We start from the raw sequence: 25,472 nt of genomic DNA, 5'->3' as shown, positions 1-25,472 counted from the left end.
TTCCTTTTACATGAAAACATAGCTTTCAAGGGGGCTTTTGGGGATAAGATCATATCAGCTCTGAATGATAGAATGATTGATTTGATTGCAATTTTATCATGAATAGTTATTATTAATTTTTAACCCTAGTTGTAATGCACTATTAGCCCCCAATTTGTTGGGAATGAAATAGCATCTAAATGGAAGTAAATCAATACAAAGATTTTAAAGAAACAACCTTGCTACTCCACTCACTTAGCATCTACATCAAGCACTTGCACAATTAAGTTTAAATAATAATAAATTTAGTCATAACAAAACTCCAGCCTTGCAACTCACAAGGAGTCCTCCACAAGTTTGCTGACTCAACTTACCTGCAGCAGGGAGGGTCACCACCCCTCATTCAGTAGGATTGATCGGTATTCCCAAGGCAGTGAGCTAGAGCTATTACCGGTAGCCTGAGGCTCCAGGCAGATGGGCAACAGCAATTTCTCAACCTTGCATTTGCAGCCCACCTGCTCAGGACCTCACAGCCTTCTGTTCAAGGAGCACCTCGCTCCAAAAAAGGTTTAATTAATATCTGTTGAATTTGGGGCCACATGAGCTCCATGTTAATTAACTTTGAAAAAAGGTATCAGCCTTTATGATTAAAATATAAGCTCAGAATACATTCAGAGAAGCAAAGAATGGACAAGAAAATGAAAGGGCAATCTAAATTATTTTGAATAATGTATTTCTTTCTTTAGTTTTTCTTTTATTACAATATCAAAATTCCCCATCCAGAGAAACTATTTAAGATGCATACAAAACACTGATTGCAATTATCAGTTGAAGAACAATGGAAAGGGAATGTGCTCCTTTGTGTATGAGTGACATGAATGTTTTATTGTTGTTTTTATTGTTTTTATTATGAGATTATTCTATTTAAAACAGGTGGCCATATGATTTCAATAAATAAATAAATTTGAAATTAAGCAGAAATAAAATTATAATTGCTATTTCTATTTGCAATTTACTCATATGTTCATATCGTGGAGAGGAAATTTGTACTTGGTTTAGAAAAAGCTGCACAAAACTAATTTTTCCACAAGCAGCTGTCAGATGTTAGAGGGAATATTGCTTAGTGACATCTTCCAAACACACAAATCCTCCTTAATTTACCTTCATCCTGAAATCTCAGGTCTTCCTATTTTACTTCTCTAGATATATACAAAGTTCCTTTTGTCCATAAACATGATCTTATTTTGCCTTTCAAGGATGGTTGGTTTCTCTGCATATCTTTCTAAACATACAGTTTTCATTTGCGCTAAAAGTTATGCTGTAGAAAGCCTTTACTGACAATTTGTAAGAATGACAGCTTCATTAAAGAATACAATAAATAAACCATATACAAAACTGCTATCTCTTCCTGCCTATGACCAACACCAGAAACTGGAAAAAAATCAGGATGTCAGGCCTGCCACTGTCTCCAGAACTGTCTTCAAGAGTGAGACAAATGCCTGCAGGGCTTCTAGCTTGTTTTCAGTCTGCTTCACTAACATCTGCATCTCTGCATTTCCTGTCTCCAGCAGCAGCTCAGTTAGGAAAAGGCAGCCTGTGTCATCCTGTGCCCCTAGGTAGACTTTCCATGACTGTGAACCAGGCTTGCTCATTGCAATTGTCTGAATATGGACCATCTGCAGGGCAACCTGCAAAGTCTCTGGCTGAACGGTTTCCTGCCATGGAATGGCTTGCTGGCAGCCAACAGCCAGGTTTAGCCATGTCCTCTCAAACTGCTCTGTAGTCAGACATATACTCGATATTAAGGTAAGGCTACTGGAACTGGCATTAATAACAGGGTCATTCTCCTTTTCCAACATCAGTGGTACTGAAAAAGAAAGAAAAACCACATTATTTACTTATTATTTATTACATACATTTGTGTATCATCAAATTGTCATATTCACAGAAGTTTGCAGCAATAACATTAAAACATAACACTAAACCCATCCTTCTAATCCTCCCCATAAAATGCATTGTACATTAAAATCAAAATCAGGAACCAAAAAGCAACCCAGATTCACCATTATCTGAATAAACTAATGCTGACAACTTTGCAAATACCCAGTATCTCAGGGGGCAGCTATTCCATAATGTCAGGACCATGAATGAAACATATCATAAGAACATATGCAGTGCCCTTCTGAACTGGATCCCTGCCCCATCTAATCTGTTCTCACAGTGGCCAACTAACTGCATAATGAAGCTCATTATCTCCCAGTAGATGGCTATACTCTTTCTCTGGCCCGATCTTTGATTCTCATGTAAGAAAGGGATTCTCAAGTGTATCTATAGGTGGACCTTGACTTACAACCACATTACAGACTGAAATTTCCATCATGAGTATTATGATCTTAAGTCAAGTCAGATCCGATACAACAATTTTACAATGATCATTAAGTGAATAACATGGCTGTTAAGTAAATCCAGCTTCCCTTATGGATGTTATTTGCTGTAAATCAGCAAAAGTCGTGCACCTAGATTGCAGGATTGCAACTGGCTGTAAAGGCAATTGGGTTGCCAAGCACCTGAACTGCGAGCATGTGGGGTTGTACAATTGTACTTGAAATCCTATCATAAGGGTGTCTAGTCCAAGAAGGACTGTAATTACCACATCAGCCACAGTTGAGTAATGGCTCTAATGGCCATGGCTTTGACCTGCTGCTCTAGTGCAGGAAAACCCCAGTTCAAGGACCTGTTCCTTCAGAGGAAATATAACTTTGCTCAAAACCAACCTCAGAACTGACATCATGCTAGGTTGTTTGCAAAAAAACACCAGCTCTCTCTTGCTGGGAGTCTGAGTCTGTTTTGTCAAATCCAGTCCTTCACAACCTCCAGAAAATAAACAGGACCTCTACTTCATCTCTTGAGGTGACAACAAACTACTGAACAACATCAGTGCATGATGATATCTCACCTCAAACTAAAAGATGAATCAGTTTCATATAGTTGTTATTCCATATTATTATATGGAAGAGAGAGAGAGAGCCAAGTTCTGTGGAACTTCACAGTGGAGGAATTACTATTAACAGTATAAACCGAAAGATGCTTAGCAGGAATATGAGCATTACAATTATAACAAGCTTAGTATCGCCTACTAAGAAAAGAATAACTTGTCAATCAGACACCTAAAAGTACATTTTCTGGCTGTCATTAGGAAAAGTGAGCACAGAAAGAGTAAGAAAGTAATTAATATCTACGTATGTCTCTCACCTTTGCCTTCTCTTCTGGTATCATCTGTGCTGGAGTCTGCACAGGGGAGATCAATTATTTGCTTGGCCGTCATAGCTGCCCATTGCTCTTTGCCATAGATGAACGCCAAGGTATTAAAGTCAGGGACCCATTCGTTAATGGAACTTTCAGTCTGCTCTTCTAAAATGCGGAGAGAACGATCTGATGTCGGGCTGCACAGAATTCCTTTTGTTTCTTCCACTCCAGCTTGTAATAGACGATAGTAAAATAATGCACGGTCCCGAACTGCCATGTCTTTTTCCTCCTCTGGATCACAGACAGAAACATTTGTCAACAACAACAAAAATAAGCAGTTACTTCACCTGGCTTTTAATGATGCATTTCCAAGAGGTCTCTCCCAAACCTTTCCTCTCTCCCTTAGAACCTGTTAAGCTATCTGACACTAGCAGTACAGACAGAATAGAAAAATACTTGCGATAAAATTGTTTGAGATCTGGTTAGAAAAATCTAAAGAATTTTAGATCAAGATTTATTTATTTTTTTGGTATGCTTTTCAACAGTAACTATAACTGTTGTCTTTCATCTAATTCACAATATAGCAACCATCATAGAACTAACAGACTTACCAATGCAATAATAAAGTAATCGACCCAGAGTATCCTGACATTCAGCAGGACGTGCTACGAACAGCCGGGCCACAGCCGTCAGTAGTTCTAGCTTGACAACTGAGAATGGTTCTGATTTTACATTCTCCACAAAATCTTCTAATATATAAGGGGCATTGGGAACTCTTTCTCCATGTACACCCAGAAGCCAGATTAATGCTTGCTTTCCCTAAAAAATTAAACCATTAAAACATTGGGCATTCAGTACTGTTGAGAACAATTCACATACCAAATATCCATGTTAAGGACATTACAGGTAGTCCTTGACTTACAACAGTTTTAGTTGTATTTAGTTCAAAGTTAAAACGGCACTGAAAAAAATGATTTATGACCGTTTTTCATAAATACGACATTTGAAACATCCCTATGATCATTTGATCAAAATTCTGATGCATGGCAACTGGTTCATACTGTGTTTCCCCAAAAGTAAGACCTACCCCAAAATAAGGCCTAGTTTGATTTTTGGGAGTGGGCCTATATAAGCCCTACCCCCAAAATAAGCCCTAGTTTGGGGACAAGGCGCACACCTAAAAATCAAGCTAGGGTGGGGGGAGGGGTAGAGCTGACCCACGTGCCCCGCACCGACTTACCTTGTAGCCAGGCCTCTCCTCACTAGCCCACTTCTTCTCAAGAGTCCAGAGGCTGCATTTCGCAGTCAGAGGCCTTTCTGGAAGGCCACTGCAGCCAAGAACCAAGTTATGGATTGAATCCATACCTTGGTTCTCGACCACAGAATCCATAGCTTGGTTATCAGCTGCAGAGGCCTTCTGGAAAGGCCTTTGACTATGAAATGCAGTCCGGAGCTCCATTCTCAGCTGCAGAATGAAGCTGCTCCTTTGGCTGCAGAAGAAGTGGGCCAGCTGGGCAGGGCTGTCGGTGCCGGAGATGAGCGAAAAAGAAACCCCTCGAAAATAAGACCTGGTGTCTCTTTTGGAGGCAAAACAAATTAAGACCCAGTCTTATTTTAGGGGAAACACTGTACTTACATTGATTGCTGTGTCCCAAGGTCATGTGATCCCATTTTGCAATCTTCTGACAAGCACAGTCAATGGGGAAGTGAGATTCACTTAACAACCAGGTTACTAACTTATCAATTGCAATGGTTCACTTAACAACTGTGGTAAGGAAGATCATAAAATGGGGCAAAACTCAACAAATGTCTCACTTAACATAAATTTTTGGCTCAGTTGTGGCTGTAAGTCGAGGACCACCTGTATTTGAACAAATAGAAACAGAAAAGATGTGAAAATCTGAGGCTGCTGCACCATCTGCCTGCTTCATAATTAAAATCTTAGGATCTGTACCAATTTAATTTGGAGAAGCAATATTATAAAACACTACCTGTCCATAGTCATGTGAGTTAAATCTCTTAAGAATTTTAGTAATCAAATCTTGAATTTTTCAAGGATTAGAACATAAAACATAGAATAACAGAATTGCAAGGGGCCTTGAAGATCTTCCAATCCCGTTTCAGCAGAAGACTCCATACATTTTGGACAAATGGTTTCCCAATCTCTACTTGAAAACTTCCAGTGTTAGAGGATCCACAACTTCTGGAGGCAACTTGTTCCACTGATTAATTGTTCTCACTGTTAGGAAATTTCTCCTAAATTCTTGATTGGATCGCTTTAATATCTTCCACCTATTATGGTTTTATTTTATTTTTGTCAGATTGGCTGCAAAGATTTTCATTACAGCCATTCCATAATATCCAATGCTACTAATTTTACATTTTCTTGATTAAAAATTGGTAAGATAACAAAATTATTTTAACTTTTTTGCTTTTGGGAAGGCAATGCATAACTAAAAGTAAGGTTAGTTGATTCAAAATTCTGTGTGGCAAATGAAAAAGCAGAAGAATTCTTAATGATATAATAAAATAAATTAGAAGTTAAGGGGGAGAAAGATAAAATTCTTATGCAGACATATCTCCAGATCCTCCTAAACTAAATGATTTTATGATTGTTTACACTAATAACTCACATATATACAATGAATACATACTTTTTAAAAAACTTTCAGCTTCAATTTTAGATTTCATCAACAGTATAATTACAAAAGGTGTTCTCTGTTACCTCACTGTCCTGGATGATCTCTTCACAGCCAGACAAAGACTGGGCCACACACTCTGTGCACTGTGGACACAACCATACTAGATCTCGGAACACCTGCACTACAGCTGTAGAGAAATAGATAACAACATATTTAGAGTGTAACACTGTTGTTCCAGATGATAACATCTTAATACCATCAAAATCTGAGTGGAGTAAGCTTCAGATTAAGGAATAGTTAAAACAGAATTTGCAGCTAATAAAATTAAAATGCTATAAAATTCTAGCAAAATGTATTTTCATTATTTACCTAAAATACAATAAAATGTTAGCTCTTCCTTCGAAGGAAGACCCATGATTAGGATGCTGCCACTAAAAAGGCCATGTCTGATTCCCTGATCATCACAGAATGCAAAACAGTGATTGAGGTGATGATACAGTTGATAGAAAGGACCATGCACAAGGAAAAATGGTCTCCAAATAGTCTAAGTTATTTGAAGTTCTATGGAGAATTATAACTGATACTAATACCCTGAATTGCTTTCAGAGTTGAAGTGGAAGCCCGTGGTATTTTAAAACAGGTAGCACAGGAAAAAAAATGGCAGTTTACATCTTTGCAGCACCAAAGAACATCTTTCTAGGCAGCCTGATAGAAAATTAATAGCAGGAACCTAATCTGTATGGGTCAAAGGCATATGATCTGTGACCAAATTTGCTCTCTCCAAGAATGGACAGCTATATATGTAAAACACTCTTAGCACTGAGTAATCACTTGGCCGTCCAGGAATTATGACAAATTGAGGAGATTCCCAAACTGCAAATCTGGCCCTTTGAAAGATGCAAATTCTTCTAAAATAGATTGTTTTTCCCATTCTGAAAGTCTATTTTTACTGAGCAACTTTTTATCTTCTATTGATTAAGTTTCTCTTACCAATTCAGAATTGTCAGGAAAAAAAATGGAGTCAATGTGAGCAAAGTTACTTTAAAAAATCTTAACGCATCAGTAGTTAGAAAGTGAATACCTCGTGTATTAGCATCCTACACAGTGGTGGAATTCAAATATGTGAACAACCGGTTCTCTGTGTGGATGCCACTACCGGAAGTCCGTTCTAGGCCTGGGCAACAAAAAATTAGCTACCAGTTGTACTGAACTGGTGCGAACTGGCTGAATCCCACCACTGATCCTACATAATTTGTGGCAGTGTCTCAATGAAATATTTATGTCATTTAAATATAGCAATATCTATGGGATCGTGCTTTTCAGATTCAAAGTCAAAAAGGTGATTTGGAATAGCTATCATGTCCTTGTCACACCTGTTGAAGTTCCTTAAATTAAGAAAGTGATGAGTGTTCCACACCCACTGGAAAGGACCATGTTACACTTTGTTCTCAACACAAATTATTTATGTTCTTGGCCTCTATGTGAGCTAGGAAAATAGGCAGTTTCTTTAAGGAGGCACCAATTGGTATAATGTATTTGCCCCTATTCACTTGGAACCAACTTTTGGATTTCTTTTAAATTTAGAAAAAACTATGTTGCATCTGACCAAAGAAGCTAAATCTTGCAATTGTGTAAATCAAATATGAACTAGAAAGTCCAGAATAATACCTGATGTTATATGTTCTTGCTTCAGCTCAAGAAGTTCTGTTAGAATCCTAACACATTGTTCTGAGTAGGTTCTTGCAATGTTTCCTAAAAAACAACAACAGTAACAAAAAAGAAACCAACCCCCCCCCAAACATATGACCCAAAGTTCTCAGGATTGCTTAATAATTCCTTAACCTGGCAAGAACGATCCAGCAATATAGGCTGATATTTCTAATGCTAATTCTCAGTACAGAACTACAAACTAATCTTATGCAAAATAGGACAGAATGGAACAATTTTGGGAACATAATATTATAGATAATTCTAGGCTGGTTATTGGACCACATAAGGAAGAGAACATGAATAATTTCCATAAGTTAAGCAATATTACACCAAACTGGTAATCAATAAACACATTCAATATAACTGAATGAAATGAACTGCTCACTGAGACATTAGATTTAATCCCACCTTTAGTTTTTACAATTCAATGCAGCACTACGCATTCCTCCTATTGCTTCCTCCTATTTTCCCACAATTATCCTGTGAGCCAGGATTGAGTCAGTTTCCCTGCCTAACAGAAGACTAGAACTTATGATTTCTTAGTTTCTAGTCCAGGACCTTAATTACTACATCAAACTACAATGTTAGGCAATAAAGCAAACAATATTAGGTGGTAAGGCAAAAAACATGCATCTTGATATGCATTTTGTGACTACCGTAATAAAGATTTCTTAAATTTTGGAGTCATTTTATATTGAAATAAAGACTAAAGCTGGTATGCTCTTAAAATGCAGTGGGATTTACTTTTGAGCAAACATAGTTTCTTGATTATTATGAGTGTAATAATTTGTGTTTTCAGCTGGAAGGGATAATAGCGAATATGTTCACAAGACTGGCATAACTTTGAATTGCTTCATTTTCTAGTTTGACCAAATTTTGCTTCTTCTGTCTTTAAAGCATATTTTTTGTTCTAGAGAAGATTGTTCTATCCACACCTGTAAAGACAGTCATATTCTTTTCTAGCCAAAAGAAACACTACCAAATGCAGAATTTGCAATATAATTGCAGGGGGGAGGGGCGTTGTGTTATATTTTTTACATAGGTATTACAACTTTGATGTACATTTATTTGTCTGTTAGAGGTCTTTCATTAGAATCCCAGTAGTCCACTTACCTATGGCAAATATTGCTGCCTGAGCAAGCTCTGCTGACACATCAGTGCAATAGTCTCTCAGTTCCTCCAATATATGCTGAACATTTTCATCATTCACCAACTTGCACAGCACCTCCATTTTTTGGCATTTGATATAATGCGGTTCCGAGTAAGAACAGAAGAACTTCTTATATTGGCTACTGAATTGGCCAGGAAGGCTGTCTATTATCTGGCGTACATGACACAGAGCAGTGAAACAGAGTTCTCTATTCCCAGATGTGCATGCTGTTAGGAGTGGACCTTTAACTCTTACAAGCACATCTGCCTGGACATGTGGGTAACCTCTAGCCAGCACCAAGAAGAGTTTTGTGGCAGCCATCACTACACTGGAACTGCTATTTTTAAGGTATCCATCCAATAAATTAAGGATATCAAAAAGCTCTTCTTCACAGCGGGGTTTGTATCGCAGCAGAAAAGTCAATACCTCACTCTGCCCCCACTGATCCAAATCTGGCATCCTACAAAGAGGAGAAAACAAACACAAATGGTGATGCAGTGAATCTATAGCTTTGCTCTCCCAATCCCTACGTCCGGTTAGATCCCACAGGCTGGGCCTCCTTCAGGCCCCGTCGGCCAAGCAGTGCCATTTGGCGGGGCCGCGGAGGAGGGCCTTCTCTGTGATGGCGCCCACGCTTTGGAATCAGCTCCCTCCGGAGATTAGGACCGCTCCCACCCGGTTGGTCTTCCGTAAGCTACTTAAGACCTGGCTTTTCCGGCAGGCCTGGGGTTTATAAAACCTAACCCCTGGATGATTGTCTTTGTACTGTTGTTTTGTTATGTTTTATGTGTTTTTTATTGTTAGCCGCCCAGAGTCCTTCGGGAGTGGGGTGGCTTATAAATTTTAAAAATAAATAAAATAAAATAAATAAATCTGCAGACCATTTTTTCCATTATTTCATCAGTATTAAACTTAAGTATGTGAATCAGTAAGATGCAATGGAGGGATTTGATCAAACACTACTAAATCATATACTTTAAGTAAATTTGTACTTAGCCCTCGACCTACAGATCTTTCAAAATTTTAAAGAGTAATACAAATATATATGACAGATAATCTCCCTTAAACATAAAAGATGGGAGAATGACTTTGAGTCAGTTAGTCTCCTTCAATTCAACCCACCACACAGCCTTGTTATTGTGGGGAAGATAGGAAGGCAGGAGCATGAGGTGCATTAATCTTCTCAGACAGATACATAGATTTTTTTTCTTCTGTTAGATGGTGTCCAATAGATATAAACAAAAGATGGGATAAAATGTATTAATAACAATAATATCATATCTCCTATGTATGTCCTTATAAATCCGATGAGCAATAATATATTATCTATGAGCACTGGGTTTACAAGCTGACCAATTATTTTCTTTAAACTGTATATAATTGCAAAGGATCTTTTATATTAATACTCACATGGTTTAAAGCCAAAACTAGGAAACAACTCTGCAGAACAAGTAATTACTTCAGCTACCACCATGTAAAAATGAAAGCCCTTGGACGATATTCTATCACATTAACCGAAAGTCGTTTCAATGGTGGATTCCAATTTAGGCATTCCCTGCTGAGTTACCTAGATGCCAGCAGGTTCTTTCTGTTCAAGTAGTCGTCTACTATTTGCCTGTTTTGTCAAAGTCTTGAAATAAGACTTCACTATTCTGGTATTCTCCCACAAACGTGTTTTTGATTAATTCATAGCGTATTTTAATTAAACATTTATTTTTATTTTTTTTATTATTATTATTAGCTGCCATGATTGGCTTTTTTGGCAGAAAGGCAAGTTATAAATTCAATAAATTAATAAAGAAAATATTAGCATTAATTTGACAAGCATATGGTTTTCACCATTCAAAACACAAAGGACAGTGGAGAATGATACCTCTAGTTTACCCAAGAATTTTGGAGTGGAATGTACCTGTTAAGGAGGTGGTGGGCAATGGGTTTGTTGATGACAACTCCTCCTTCATGTGCCAGAATTTCCTCAAGAGCCCTCAGACAATTTACCACCACAACAGGATCCTGATCCCGAAGCATACTATATAACTCATTAACTAGTGCACCATCTGCAGAAAACATGTCAGAAAGGAAGTCAGAAATATTTCCCCTTTTCATCTGTAATAAAATACTGCTTTTGACAGGACGTATACAAACACAAACAATGATCATTTAATGAAAACAATCTGGATGATCCCCATTCTGTTGTTTAAAAAAGCCTGGGTCTTTACCCAGGCTTTTGGTGAGGAAGAGTCAGGCTCCACTGACTCTTCACTGAGATTGCCATCTTTTATCTTTATTTTATGGATTTTATTGTAATTTATTTGACTGCTGTAATCAACCCAGAATTATTGAGACTTGGGTGGCACGCAAGTTTAATAAATATTAAATATGAGATTGCTGAGGAGGATTTCTGGCAAATAATTATGGGGCAAGAGAGGAAGAACTACATCCAGCAGAATGTGTCTTCTATGAAGGGGAGATCACCACACACTATATACAAAGTAGAAGTGTTACAGCATTCAAGCCCAACTTTCTCTTTATAGCATCAAGATTATATGCCACATATTTATTCTAATAGGAACGGAGAAGTGGAATTGGAAATAGAATGGAAAAAACATGTTTATTTACCCACTTCACAGTCTCCTTGGAGTTTCTGTATCTTTGCACATCCAAGAACTGCTACTCTCCTTACATAAGAAGCTTTATCTCGTAGACCATTCAGGATTGGCTGCTGAATATATTCTTGTATGCCAGGCATCCTAGGAACATTGTAGGGCTATCGATCTATAAATTCTCATAAACACTCTTATTAAGTTGATGCCCTCAACCCTTTTAATAAAATATTAAATAGCTGTATTAGGTTCCATAGATCAGATAGCAAAATAGCAGCCCACATGCTATAATTCAAGGGAAATTCAGTCCTCACCAGCAAAACAGGAAGCTCTTCAAGTGTGTTCCATTTTGAAGAGCTTCCTGGAAGGAAGTGCTATTTGTAGTGATGTATTACTGATAAGAGTTAGATTCAAGACAAAAGAACTGAAAGCTCATCGTTCAGGTCATGAGCTATTGATCATGACTTCTGCATTTGAGTATATTACACAATATATCTTTCTCTCATATGTGATGGCTGTGAAGGTCAAAGCAAGCAGGACATTCTCTTACCTCAGACTGCACATGCTGCGCAGGGCCAGACCCCTAACCATAGGGTTGGGATCTGAGCAGTCTTTGCAAAGAGTATTGATAGCTAAAAGTGCTAGATCAGGCTTCAGGGGAGCATACGTACACATATACAAGTACACTAGCTTCTTCTGAACAATGTCTATAGTAGCACTAGCTTTAACCATCTCCATAAAAACACTGGACACATCTACACCTTGGGTCATGTGTCTGCAAGAAAAAGATAAGAAAAATTTAGATAGAACAATCAAGATCTCATATTAATCTACCTGAAAACCCAAAATATAATTTTGTAATTATTATAGTCAATGCATAAATCATTACAAGTTGTCATCCAGAATGTGGGTGGCGAACCTATGGCATGGGTGCCAGAGGCAGCACTAAGAGCCCTCTTTGTGGGCACGCGCACCGTCGCCCCAGTCCTAGGCCTTCAGCTGGGTTTTATAAAACCTTTTCGCTTTAGGCCTCCGCTGCCGTGTACAAAAAAAAGGTTCAATCAATCAGTTAATTTTAACTTCTCGCAGGAAAAAAAAAGATCTTGCAAAGTTGGAATTGATTGATTGAACTTTTTAGTCCCACCCAGTCTGCTGTTACCACTGCAGCCACGCCCACCCAATGGGCCATACCCACCCAATGGGCCATGCCCACCCAATGGGCCACGCCCACACAATGGGCCACACCCACCCGGAACCCGACGCTGCATAAGTGGGTTTTGGGTTGCAGTTTGGGCACTTGGTCTCTAAAAGGTTCGCCATCACTGGTATATACCTATGCAAATACATTCCAAGTTTCATTTGTATTCCACCTCAGTGCACTAGGTTAACTGCAAACACAGACAAATTAAGTCCTTCATCACAAAGCCTAAATTCTTCACCTGGAGCATTTTATGCTTACTTTTGACTATATATTACATATTTGGCATATTTTACTTCTCTGTGATCCTCCCCTTTTTAAAGTATCAGAAAAGATAAATCAAGAAATATAAAATATAAATGTGTCAATTTATATACATTCTTAAGCCTAGCTATTCAACATCAGGTCAAAAAAGAACATTTCAACAGTTCTCTTCGAAAGCATTTATTAGCTACAGTTTTTGATAGAAGAATGTAAGGAGAAAAGAATTCACAATTAAGCTATTGTATATCCATAATAATACAATGTTTACCTAATACTTTGTATACTTTGAAATATATAGACAACAGTTAATAACATTTGACAAACCAGACAGTAACTTAGAATTTTCAAATTAATGAGAGCATGTTTCAGTGCCCTGAATATTTCTTTGACCTGTTTGAAAATAGCAGAAAGTTTTTTAAAGCAACATTTGCAAAAATGAAAAATATATATGAATTTTCATGTACAGATTATAAGATTAAATTATTTTATTTATAATTGGATAAGATCCACAGCACTAGTGCTTTGCACGCTAATGTTTTGCACTCTTGAAAACTAAGTTAATCTACTGAGATATATCAGAATTTTTTCAAAAGGATTGCAAAACTAAATTCAAAAAATGTGATAATAGAAGGATATTCTTGTCAATGGTTTTCTTATATACAATTAACAGAAAAGTTTAAAGTGGATAAAATACATTATGGCTGTGAACAAAGTAAAACTGAGTTTGAAATAGAATTATGTACTAATGATGAACATATTACTAAAACGTATAAACATTATACATTTGCATTATTTATTTTTAAACTTTATAATTTTGTTACACTATTATGAGCATAACTATCTAAAATAATTATTGCATGTATCAATTATTTAAAACTTCTAGCATTTCAGAAGATCAACTATAATACCAATATCTCAGGGGCTGCCATAAAGAAGAGGGAATTAAGCTATTTTCCAAAGCACCTGAAGGCAGGACAAGAAGCAACGGGTGGAAACTAATCAAGGAGAGAAGCAACCTAGAACTAAGGAGAAACTTCCTGACAGTGAGAACAATTAATCAGTGGAACAGCTTGCCTCCAGAAGCAGTAAATGCTCCAACACTGGAAGTTTTTAAGAAGAGACTGGACAGCCATTTGTCCGAAATGGTGTAGGGTTTCCTGCCCGAGCAGGGGGTTGGACTAGATGACCTCCAAGGTCCCTTCCAACTTTACTATTATTATTATTATTATTATTATTATTATTATTATTATTATTATTGACAGAATACAAGAGGACCGTAGCATAACACAAGCATCTCAGAACAGACCTGATTACTCGTTGGATAACATTCCTATAGCGAAGATGGTCAGTTTGCACATGAGGGTTGGACAGGGCTCTCTTCAGCTCCTTCACTGTATCCTCTGAACCAAAGTACGGCATTGTTGAGATTCTAAACCCTTTGACAGTAATGACTGTTGAAGAACCTAGGATAGCAGTCACAAAGGATGGATACAGTCACAGAGAGAAAACTGAGCATATCATTTGCATTCCGTTCTGCCTCTTTCAATCTCTTGTTTTATCTTTTATGTTTTTCTTAGAACAAGAGATTTTTATTTATTAATTTGTATCCTGCCTTTATTACGTTTACAAATAATTCATGGTGGCGAATATATCCAGCCCACTTTTCTCCTATTTTCCCCACTAAAACAGCAACACTATGAGTCTTCATGGCTAAGGTGGAACTTTAACTCATATCCTGTTTTCTAGCCTGGTGCCTTATTAGACCAAACTGGCTCTAATTTTTCAAAAGGTTGCTAATTTCATTAGGACAGTAACAAGCATGGCATTTTAGCAAAGAACAAGCTGACAAATCTCTGTTCCAAGGAGCTTACAGCAAATAAAATACACTAAATATAAGCAGGGCTTTTTTTCTCACAGAACACCCAGAACGGAGTTCCAGCACCTTTTTTGGATGGAACCTTGTGAGGTAGGCAAGGCAGGTTGTATGATGTGTGTGTGAGTTCAGACACCTTTTTTGTTTTTTAGAAAAAAAGCACTGAATATAAGAGATGTAATAGAAAGGTAAGAAAGCAATGACAAGAATAGCAGCATATAACAAATGACTAATTACATTTGGTTTCTCTAGGAGTAGCTACATTATTTACTATATTGTAAAAACAATAAAAGATATAAACAACAGCACTGAAAAAAGTGGTTTACAACTGGTCCTTGCACTTACAACTCTTGCAGCATCACCAAAGTCATGTGATCAAAATTTGGGCACTTGGCCACATGTAAGCTGTTAAATTCTAATAACTCTTCAGGACACAAGATACTGGTAGGTAGGTAGGTAAGAAGGAAGACAGCTAAATAATTAAATTTGTTATGCAATGTACAATTCTGCCAAGTCAAAATAAGGGTAGTACAATGAACATAGTCACTGTGTCATACCATTGTTGGTATGAAACTACATTTAGTCTTAGGCACAGGAAACAGCTGCTTTCATAGTTCTGAAAACACAAATAGATAAATTATTTTGTTGATGGTGATACCCACCAATGCTTTGGCCTGGCAAAAATTAAAGCATTGCAATCTTTATCTAACCAAGCAACTAGAAAATAAATGGAGTGAATGCATTTGAAAGTCCAATTTACCTGCTTCTTCGAAGAGAATCAAGTTCTAGAAATACAGAGCTCTAAGTGCAGGAAAACAACACTCAGCGCCTCTAAAATTCTATTCTCTTTTAGAAGCTGTAATACAACTTTTCGTTCCTCAAATTAAATGACAACCGGTAGTAAAATGCAGGGCAATTTATTTATTTGGCAATCACATAAAGATTTACGTTAACTTCATTGTAAAATAGTTCCGGGGGCTTTTTAGCTTAATATCCCGATGCGCTAAGGAAGAGGGAGGATCGGAAAGCAGAAAAAAACCTCAGATATGCTGCAGGGTCCTAATACTCAATAGTAGCCCGAAGTATCATTATATGAATTATTATTAATCTACAGCGGAGTAGACGGGAAGGTTATCCCGAAGAGCCGCAGCCTCCTTTTTTTCACCGCCCCCCTGCTCCATTTTCTTCGCAATGCAAAAGAATCCTGATTTAGTCGCATTACAAACACTACGCAAGCTTTGCTGCTACCTTTTGCTTGAGGAAAGTTACTGTTGTCTAGTCACTGTTCAGCAAAAATCCGGATTTTTCTACTGTTTTCTTATTTTCTGTCCCTATAACATTTTTTCCAGAAAAGAAAATAGGAGTCAAAAGCATCCTGGAAGTTTTGTCTACTGACCATGGAACTACATATCAATCTCATTTTTGTACGCCTATTGGCCGAGAGTAATGTGTCTGACATCAGTAGCTTTAAAATGTATGGAACTCTGGGAGTTGAAGTCCACACATCTTAAAGCTACGAACGTTGAGAAACACCGGTTCAGGACCGTCAGATAATAACTATACTGCGCATGAGCTTCCCTGCCCTGTCGATAACGGGCATGCGCTTACCGTCTTGGTTTGCGTTCTCAGACCAGCGGCCTGGTCATTTTTTTCCTTGTCGCGGAGAGTACCGCGCATGCTCGTCTGTCGCGATGCCTTACGGGTGAGCGAGTGTTTGGGTTCTTCCATTCTTCGGCGGGAAAAGTTAGTACTGCTTGCGAACTACGTTTGAAAAGTGACAGGACTTTCCTAACTGCGGAGGAGAATAGAGCTTTCTAATTCCCCCGATTGGGACGCTCCCCAAGTAAACATTTTGCATCTGGGAAAGGAGAACCGTCAATTTCTGCTTCCTTCTCTTTCCTGTGCTACAAGCCTAGGACAGATCACAGTAAGCTTCCACGCTGCTCTCTGCAAAATGATTTAGGGAAGGGACAGGGGTGGACTGAGCTCCAGAACCAAGTTTGTTTGCAGTGCTCGATGAGTCATAAAACAGCAGTTATAAAGTGCCGACCGCGGGACTTGCAAACGTTTTCTGCGCTGGACCAACTTCTCTTAAATTTATTTAGCTGGAATGCTATAATGTCAAGGTTTTACTGTCTCATGACATTTAGGCTATTTTTCATTAAAAAGAACTTGGGGATCTCCTGGATGTCATCTCAAATGCTACTACTAATTCATAGAAGAAGAATGCTGTAGGGCAGGGGTCCCCTGTGGGCCCCAGCCCATTGGCCACCGTGCCATGTGAGTGGCTAGCCAGTGTGCATGTGTGTGTGCCCGCACTTACCTCCCCAGTTGTGTGAATGTCACACAGGTGCTAGCATTGCTGCATCACATGGGTGCTAGGGTTGTCGCAAGTGTTGCGCAGGCCTTAGCATCGCCACAAGCAGGGCTTTTTTTGTCATAGAACGCCCAGAACGGAGTTCTGGCACCTTTTTTGGATGGAACCTTGTAGGGTAGGCAAGGCGGGTTGTATGATGTGTGTGAGTTCCGGCACCTTTTTCTTTTACAAAAAAAGCACTGGCCGCAAGCATCACACATGCTCACTCACAGCCTGTTTGCATGTGTGCATACACACATAAAGGAGCCTTTCCCTCTGCTGTGGGGAGAGAGCCAGTTGTGTTTAGTTTAGCTTAAGATGAGCACTAGGTGATGATGAGTTCCTGTGCCACCTTAGGCACAAAGCCAGTTGGGTGACCTTGGGCCAGTCACTCTCTCTAGCCTAGGAAGGAGATAAGGCCAAGGATTTCTGAAAAACCTTGCCAAGAAAACTGCAGGAACTATTTCAGGCAGCTGTCCAGTGTTACAGTAACTATGACTTGAAGGCATATGCACACAAAAAAATGTTGTACAGTCCACAATCACTGCATTGCCTTCCTGTGATAGTCCTCAAATAGTTGTAGGGTTTATGTAATATGCATCTGGAATAAACAGGGAACATCTGGTATGTATTGCACAGATACAGCCCTTATGTCAAACTGAATGTGTCATGAAACAAAGTAATCGAAGTCCTAATGTAAGAGAAGCAATAATAGCTAGATGTTTTTGCAGGAATCATATATTTGAAGGGACCAGTACTAAGAAATGTAATAGGGCTAAGAAAAAGGTAGGAAATATTTACAGCCCCCAAATCAGGCTAGCTGGCAGTTTTAACCGTAAGAGTTCGGACATAATCTAGAAATAAACTGCTGTGAGTTAAACTGTGAGTTAAGCATAATTGCACCTATTGCTAATAGAAAAACCAGCTTAAAGGGCAAAGGTAATGACAAAAAAGGGGGGAAGCAAGTAAGGGTGGGAAGGACTGTAAAGATAGAGAAATTCCCAAAAGGGGGGAACTAGGTATTCCAGAAAGATTGTGAACTGTGCGGGATGACATGGGAGGAACTTGCGTTTGGGCTGAGGGAATAAATGCTGCTGAAATCTACTTGCTAGCCACCCGCTCTTGCAAGAACATATTTTTCAATAAACTGCTTGCTGCTTCACTTAAGGACTGTCAAATTCTTGGAAGCTGAGTGTGTTTCTCACACAAAGTGCTAAGTAAGACAGCATGCTATTTTACTTTATTAGCTTAAGCTAAATAAAACTCTTACTGCCAGTGGGTATTGTTTCCTCTTTTTTATAAATTTGTAATATTACTGATGCATGAGTTCATCTTTTCTGAGTTTTTTTTAAATATTCAAATTTATTCGTTGTTTTTATAGGAGCTGGAGTGATGAATGGGACTCTGATTGCAGGCACACCCATTGCGGTGGATTTTTGGAATATCAGGAAAGCTGGGCAGGCTCGCTTGTTCTTTCTTTCTCATATGCACAGTGACCATACTGTGGGGCTTTCCAGCACCTGGAACCAACCTGTTTATTGTTCACCTGTTACAGGACAAATTCTACATCTCAGGCTGAAGGTACAACCTAAGTACATGTAATTGTCCTAATGTTTCTCTTAGTCATCCCTTTGTTATCCTGGTGTTGCTGAAAAGCACATTCTGACAAATCTTTCTAATGTTCATAATGCTGGAAAATGTAGTTCAACATCATTTAGAATGCTACTCATTTTCTTATCTCTTTGCAAAGTCTCACATTGGTTCTGCTATGCCTTTGTTTGGTAGGTAGCTAAGCAGTGGATCCGTCCTTTGGAAGTGGGAGATAGCCATGTTGTCGCTTTGGATGAAATTGGCAGAAAGACCATGACAGTGACCTTGATAGATGCTAACCATTGCCCTGGATCTGTCATGTTCCTTTTTGAAGGGTACTTTGGTGCCATCCTCTACACAGGTATGAACTTCCTTGTTTTTGAGAAAGAGGTGAAGTGCATTTTAGATTACAACTAAGTCCTTCCAATAGAAGAGAATATATGTCGCTGAGTGTTGAACTATGAAGTGTTTGTTGCTCTCAAGCTTGGTTGTTTGCTTGTAAATGTTTCCTTAATTGGGTAATATGATCAGTCCTAGTGAGTAAGGGCTTTACTTTCGGTTTATATACAGCACTGTTAGTGTCGGTAGAACTGTGGTTTTCTCCTTGAGAGTTCCAAAGACTACATGATTTTCCCTTGTAGTATAAGTCTGTCTGAATCCTGAAAATAATGTGTTTTTTTGTTTGTTTGTTTGTTTTTTTGCCCTTTGCTGGCTAAAGAAAGCTCTAAAAGTATAACCTCTGATTTGTGTAACAGCAGAATGATATGGTATAATGTCTGAAGTTCAGGCCTGGATGTAGCATAAGAAATTTTAAATCCACTTGTATCAACACAAATTCAGTAGTTAGCTGTAAGCTGTATTTGACCATTCACTAATTTTGCAAGACTCGATGAAATATGAATTTCACATTGAAAAATGCCTTAGAACAGTGGTTCTCAACCTGTGGGTTGGGACCCCATTTGGGGTCGAACGAACATTTCACAGGGGTCGCCAAACAACACAGTCTGCCATTTTTTTCCCCCTTTTCCTTAGCTGTGCTACTCCCTTTTATTCTGTTGGCTTTTGAAAGCCAATAGAATAGACTCTCTTGAATAGAGTCTAATTCTATTGGCTTTCAAAAGCCAACAGGAATTGTCCAGGCTGTCTCTGCCCTGCTGAGCCTGCCAAAAGTCCCATTTTGCAAATGGTGCTGCACTAGTTGAGTAGTCCTCGACTTACGACCGGTTGAGTAGTCCTCGACTTACGACCAGTTGGGGGTCGCGGCATTAAAAAGGTTGAGAACCACTGCCTTAGAACATTTACAACATTGCTTCCTTCTGCAGTAACTAAAGAGGTTTATTCTTAATTAATTTAGGCTTCTGTTTCACAAGAACATTTTTCCCTGACAGTCGCATTATATCTGTCTTCCCAGGTGATTTTCGTTACAATGCTAACATGCAGCAAAATCCAGTTCTAAAGAACTCAAAGCTTATCAACTTACTCTATCTGGATAATACTAACTGTCATCCTGAAATTATCTTACCATCCCAGGAACAGGCCACTGAGCAAATTAAAAAGTTGATCAGGGACCACCCTGATCATCAGGTGAAGATTGGTAAGAAGATCTATTTTTTCAGATCTAATTAAATGGAAAGAAGTTGTGGAGCTTGTTCTCTGATATGAGAATCCTTATGTTCAAGTGATTGAAGTGGCATGGCAGATTTACAAAGACATAGTGGTATGGACCTTCTTTCCTTCTCCACATACAAGATGTACTGTATCTAGCACAGGCCATTTCTGTATAATTTAACAAGTTTTGTTTTGTAAATTTCTCCACATCTGTGCATAAATTACTTAGCAAGCTTTATGGACTGCATCAATATTTTATTATGTTTTTATTCCACCTTTACTCCTTTTATATGTAACTCAAGGCTGTGAATATACATAATACTCCTTCCTCTTACATTCCCCACAACAATAATCCTGTGTGGTGTGTTGGGCTGAGAAACAGTGATTACTCCAAAGTCACCTAGCTGGTTTTCGTGTCTAAAGCAGGACTAAATTTCACAGTCTCCTGATTTTTAGATCTGTGCCTGTTGGGAAACTGCCAGTCAGGCAAGGAGGAGAGATCAAGCAGGGAATTAGCCTTGAGTTGCTTTACAGCTGCAAGAGAACTAGAACTGTTTCCTCTCCCCCCCCACACCCCTTCCAGGTTCTATGGACCCTTATTTGATTGCTGCCAAGAGAGGGCAAGCAGTATGGAGAGATTCATGTATTAGGCAGAATACAATAGTCAGTTTGAACCCTTTGTGTATGGATCTGATTGCTTGTACTTGACAGCACCTTAACCACTATACCACACTGGCTATATTAAAACATGTTTTACTTTTGAGTATTTTTATGTTGATTACTACTTATGATAATTAAGAGAAAAAAGACAGCATGAGCTCCTTAATCTAATGCCTGTTGTGGGTTGTGGGCATGCCTTACTCTAAACACAATGTTTCCCCTTAAAAAAATTTCTTAGCAAAGACTCGCCTGTGTTCCCACGTGATGGGGAAGAATGTTCAGATTATTCCCCAAGTAATATCTGTTAGTGACAATGCCTTATTTAAAATAACACTGGCAAGGGTCAACTCTTTGAATTTGTGACCAGGGGGCTGATAAGACATTCTACCAAGCCATCTCCAGTTGTTGTTCATATGCCTTGTTTTCTAAGAAAAGTATAAAAAGGTTATAAAGGCGTGGCCACTTAGAATCTCAATATAGACCCATATTCCTAGGTGGGTTAGTCTGTCACTTCTAGGGGGCTAGGGAAGCGGAATAGATATAGATTGATATACCTTTTTCTATAACTTCCATAATATTTATTGTTTAAAATTTATTAATATTTATTCAGTAAAATTCTTATGGCATTTTATGCTAGTCTGAGCCTATTCTCTTTGAATTCTTTTGGCTTCGACCTATGGTTTCTGGTTGGCTATACAGTGCCAACCCAGATAATCATAGCAAGTTTACACCAGAGGTGCACAACTCAAGAAATCTTCCCCATCTCCAAGCCTCAGATGCAGTGCTTTTTTTTTTTTTTTTTTGAAAAACTGCCTCTCAATTCTAAATTTTAAGGGTCAGGGAAAATCATTAAATACATGTATGTAGGGTAATCAAATTATCCATCTCTCCTTTTTTTAAATATACTTTTAAGTCAGTGTTGATTCCTGACTGACAAATCCCTGCAATTGTCTTGGGAAAATTTAGAAATGGTTTTCCATTGCCTTCTTTCTAGGGCTGAGAGAAAATGACTGGCCCAAGGTTATTCAGCTGCTGTTGTGTCTTTGGTGGGACTAGAACTCAAGTCTCCTACTTTTTACTCTGATGCCATAACCACCACACTAAACTGGTTCTATCTTATTGATTTAGGTTAAATTGTATGAATGAAAAACTAACAATTTTTTTCCCTGGCCTTGATTACTTTTTAGAATGTGATTGCTGGTACATCTGTCAAAGTCCCTGGGTTGATGGGCAACCCTGGTTCATAGGGGCCTCCAAAGGAAAATGTGGAATTGATTTAATGAATTCAGGATTTGGAGAAATCTGTCTTTCAAGGAAGCAGAGATTACAAAATTAATTTATTTCAATATTATTTTTAGTCTACATTTAACTATTGCTAATTACCATTATTGCATGCCCTCCAATATGCCCCATTTATACTCCAGAAAGATGGAGTATAAATATTTCCTCAAAGTCACCTGTGAAAATTGAGCTCATCTAATAATTAATGTGGAAAATGATTGAACTCCATAAAATATGAATATATATCAACATTGGTAAAACACAGTTGCATAAAATTAGCCATTGGAGGAGGAACCCACCAAGGAAAGGTGTAATGTTTCAGATTTTTGAAGTCTTCCACTGCTAAGCCTCAATTATTTCAATAGTTAAATACATTCCATTCTGAAGATTGAATTACTGTAGTGTTAGGCTGAAATGCTAACCGGTGTTTGTTATCTTTTAGGTACATATAACTTGGGAAAGGAATCACTTTTGGTGGAACTGGCCCAAGAATTTCATACATGGATTGTAGTGAGTCCTCAGAAGTTGGAGCTTATGCAGCTGTTGGAGATTGAGGATGTTTTCACTTCTGAAGAAGGAGCTGGATGGATTCATGCTGTGGATTTTTCAGAAATCTGCAAAGAAACAATAACCACCTGGAATCAGAATCATCCAACCATTGCTATTCTCCCTACCAGCAGACCAGTGAAAATCAAACATCCTAATATGTATGTTGTTCCTTATTCTGACCATTCATCTTTCCAAGAACTATTAGAATTTGTAGCTTGGCTAAAGCCCTGCTCCATTATCCCTGTGGTAAAGAATAAGGCATGTCAAGTATATTTTCAACAATACTTGAGCTCTGAAAACTATTCACTTCTGGAGTCTAAAGTTCCAGAATCAGTTAAACAAGTCATACAAAACAAGAAAAAAAAGCCGATAAAACTACTAAAATCGTCAACCTCTCACCATGTTCCAAGGGGAGTTTGCTTTGACTCTCCTGAAAAATGTACTAGCCAGATGTACTATTACCCTGAAACAGAAATTTCTGAGTTGTGCTGCCCAGAATCCACAAACAGAACTGACTCTTATTCTAGACAAGAACAGTTTATTCAGTCTTCACAGTGTGAAGAAAAACAGGAAGAAATAATATTAGAACCATCAAACCTTGAGAACCAGAGAGCACTCCCTGTGGTAGAGTCAGAAAACATGTTTTCCACCAAACATCAGCTGAAGGACATTGATAATGAATTTAAAAAGCATCAGACAGTTGTAACATCAGCATGCATATGCACTTTTTCCAATGACAGAAAGGATGCAATCTCTACTCTAGAAAGAGTTCCTTCTTCCTGGAAGAACAGTGATTATCTTGCTCAAAGAGTCTTGGACAATGATGTCTTGACAGCATCACAGACTGATCAGATTCACAGAGTGGCCGGTCAACAGATTTTAAAAGACTTTTTTCAGGGATACGGTTTATCTCCGTTAAATATCTCGAAGCGCAAGTCGCTAGAAAACTTTGATTTGCAAGTAGAAAACTACTTAAAAAGAGGAAGAGTATCAATAGGCACAGAATAATAAAAAATTGCATTCTGGACAAGAACTTGCAGGAAAAAGCAAAACATCTGATCATGTATATTAAATATACACATTCCTTTTTATAATTTCCTACAATTATACCTAACAAAAATAATTCTGGTTTAAAATCTATGTGTTTTTTAGATATTTTCTCTAACCATATATGTATTCTTGACCAAAATCTTTTGACTTTAGGGCATGTCCACCAAAGATGATAGTATGTGCCTGGTTTTTGTCTACATTTCCAACAATTGTTAGACATGTTTTTAAACATTTTCACTAACCTCACAGGTGTTAAGTGCCATCTATAGAACATTTAGTATAGGTTTTCTTTGTAAATCACCGCCTTTGGTATTTTAGAATTTCTTTCCCCAAAAAACTTTGTATAAGTGTTTTTGTCCTGCTGATCTGGCTTCCGTGGTATTGCAATGGGATTCCGCTCTCTCGAACAGTATTCTGACGCACCTTTGTTTGTGGCATTTGGGGTGGTTGCTGTGGAAGTTGAGGATTTGATCTGTATGTGTTGTCTTTCTATACACGGATGTTAGAAGTTGGCTATTGGTGGTTCTAGTAACAAGGAAGTCCAGGAAGGGCAGTTCATCATTATTCTTGGTTTCTATTGTAGATCGGATGTCTTTGGTAGGTTTGGTCAACCTGGTTGCGCTTGATTATCACAAAGGTGCCATCCATTTAACATACCCATAGCTTGGGGTTTATTTGTGGAATTATACCTTCGATTTTCTGTATTTAGTTATTTCTAAATTTTCTTTCATTTATATCCAAATGATTTGTACAGTTGCTTTCAGATGACAAATGTTAGAGAAATAATGCATTGATTGATAATATACAATAATTGCATTATACTAAGTCAATTAGAATTTGTCAATGTCACAACTTCTGTTAATAAAATTGTCTCCAGGTCACAGCATCTAAGGGACAGGGACAACTGATTTTGCAGTGAGCCCCATTAAAGTCTGTTGGTTTTTATGAATGCACAGGACAGAGTTACAAGGCTAAGAATAGTAAAGGTGGCTAGTTTCTTTTACTGCCGCTTGCATTTCTTATTATACTGCATGGTCCATCAGAATGCATAAAAAGTTTTGTCTTTTCATTCAGGCTAGCACAGGGGTGTCAAACTCACAACGTCACGTGACGTGTCACGATGTATTGCGACTTTTTTGCCATTGCTGGCAAGAGGAGGGGCGCACGATTTTGCTATGATGCATCCGGCCCATGGGCGGGCAGTTTGACACCCCTGGGCTAGCATATAAAAAGAGAGTAGGAGATGCTGCCAGGTGTAATGAATTAGTATGTGTTAATTTTTATTATCTTAATTCATGTCTCAAACATGTACATTATACAAGAAATAGAACTTAAATTCAGCCTACCAACTCAGCCCATCTGGTTCACAGAATTTCCAATGATAACTCTTCTACATTTTAGCCTTTACAAGCAGGGCTCACAGCTTTACAAAATAAATATCAAGTGACTTTGACTCCTGCATAAGAAATCAGTGAATGCTATGAGGACGTAGGGATTTTGAGGAGGAGTGGAATCTCCTAAAGATCCATACTCTGCCATCATTCTTTCTGCTTGGACTGGTAAGAGGGATAGATCTACATTCTGGATCAGTTCCAGTTTTTCCCTCTTTTGAGTCCATTGCTTGTATATCATTCCCATTTATTTCAATGGAATAAGATCTGGGCTGAGAACATTACATTTTTTGTATGGGTTATGGTGCAAAACAAATTGAAA

At 38.2% G+C, this 25,472-nt stretch overlaps 2 protein-coding genes across 7 annotated transcripts; one reads left to right on the top strand and one right to left on the bottom strand.

The window, feature by feature from the left end:
- Positions 1-698: 698 nt before the first annotated feature.
- On the bottom strand, positions 699-16,338 carry AP4B1 (adaptor related protein complex 4 subunit beta 1). 4 transcript variants are annotated; one of them, XM_039362456.1, is made up of 11 exons: positions 16,274-16,338; positions 14,099-14,255; positions 11,881-12,105; positions 11,347-11,477; positions 10,637-10,784; positions 8,691-9,187; positions 7,536-7,619; positions 5,951-6,054; positions 3,837-4,044; positions 3,232-3,516; positions 699-1,846 (listed from the first exon to the last, which is right to left on the bottom strand). In XM_039362456.1, the coding sequence occupies exons 2-11, from the start codon at positions 14,209-14,211 to the stop codon at positions 1,422-1,424; spliced, it is 2,220 nt and encodes a 739-aa protein (XP_039218390.1). In that variant the 5' UTR covers positions 14,212-14,255; positions 16,274-16,338; the 3' UTR covers positions 699-1,421. The 4 variants fall into 4 exon arrangements, with proteins under 4 accessions (XP_039218390.1, XP_039218389.1, XP_039218392.1 ...); XM_039362455.1 differs by lacking the exon at positions 16,274-16,338 and adding an exon at positions 15,914-16,081; XM_039362458.1 differs by lacking the exon at positions 16,274-16,338 and adding an exon at positions 15,426-15,827.
- Positions 16,252-23,847, top strand: DCLRE1B (DNA cross-link repair 1B). Of its 3 annotated transcripts, none has more exons than XM_039362461.1 (5): positions 16,252-16,367; positions 18,403-18,602; positions 18,807-18,972; positions 20,023-20,205; positions 22,603-23,847. In XM_039362461.1, the coding sequence occupies exons 2-5, from the start codon at positions 18,414-18,416 to the stop codon at positions 23,715-23,717; spliced, it is 1,653 nt and encodes a 550-aa protein (XP_039218395.1). In that variant the 5' UTR covers positions 16,252-16,367; positions 18,403-18,413; the 3' UTR covers positions 23,718-23,847. The 3 variants fall into 3 exon arrangements, with proteins under 3 accessions (XP_039218395.1, XP_039218396.1, XP_039218394.1); XM_039362462.1 differs by having other exon boundaries at positions 16,326-16,408; XM_039362460.1 differs by lacking the exon at positions 16,252-16,367 and adding an exon at positions 16,374-16,592.
- The last annotated feature ends 1,625 nt before the right edge of the window (positions 23,848-25,472 follow it).

This window comes from Crotalus tigris, unplaced genomic scaffold (genome assembly GCF_016545835.1).
Source record: "Crotalus tigris isolate CLP2741 ecotype Arizona unplaced genomic scaffold, ASM1654583v1 scf7180000019465.582067, whole genome shotgun sequence".
In the NCBI taxonomy this organism is placed as follows: Eukaryota; Metazoa; Chordata; class Lepidosauria; order Squamata; family Viperidae; genus Crotalus; species Crotalus tigris.
This window is presented reverse-complemented; position numbering and strand designations above follow the sequence as displayed.

Bases quoted from the DNA above. Each gene is read 5' to 3' on its own strand.
- AP4B1 (XM_039362456.1), bottom strand. From the start codon at position 14,211: ATGCCGTACTTTGGTTCAGAGGATACAGTGAAGGAGCTGAAGAGAGCC. The intron at 10,785-11,346 runs GTAAATAAACAT...TGTTTTCTGCAG, and splicing joins CCAAGGAGACTGTGAAGTGG to ATGGTGCACTAGTTAATGAG. The intron at 9,188-10,636 runs GTACATTCCACT...TCCTCTTTGTAG, and splicing joins GCCCACCACCTCCTTAACAG to GATGCCAGATTTGGATCAGT.
- DCLRE1B (XM_039362461.1), top strand. From the start codon at position 18,414: ATGAATGGGACTCTGATTGCAGGCACACCCATTGCGGTGGATTTTTGG. The intron at 18,603-18,806 runs GTACAACCTAAG...TTTGTTTGGTAG, and splicing joins TTCTACATCTCAGGCTGAAG to GTAGCTAAGCAGTGGATCCG. The intron at 18,973-20,022 runs GTATGAACTTCC...CTGTCTTCCCAG, and splicing joins TGGTGCCATCCTCTACACAG to GTGATTTTCGTTACAATGCT.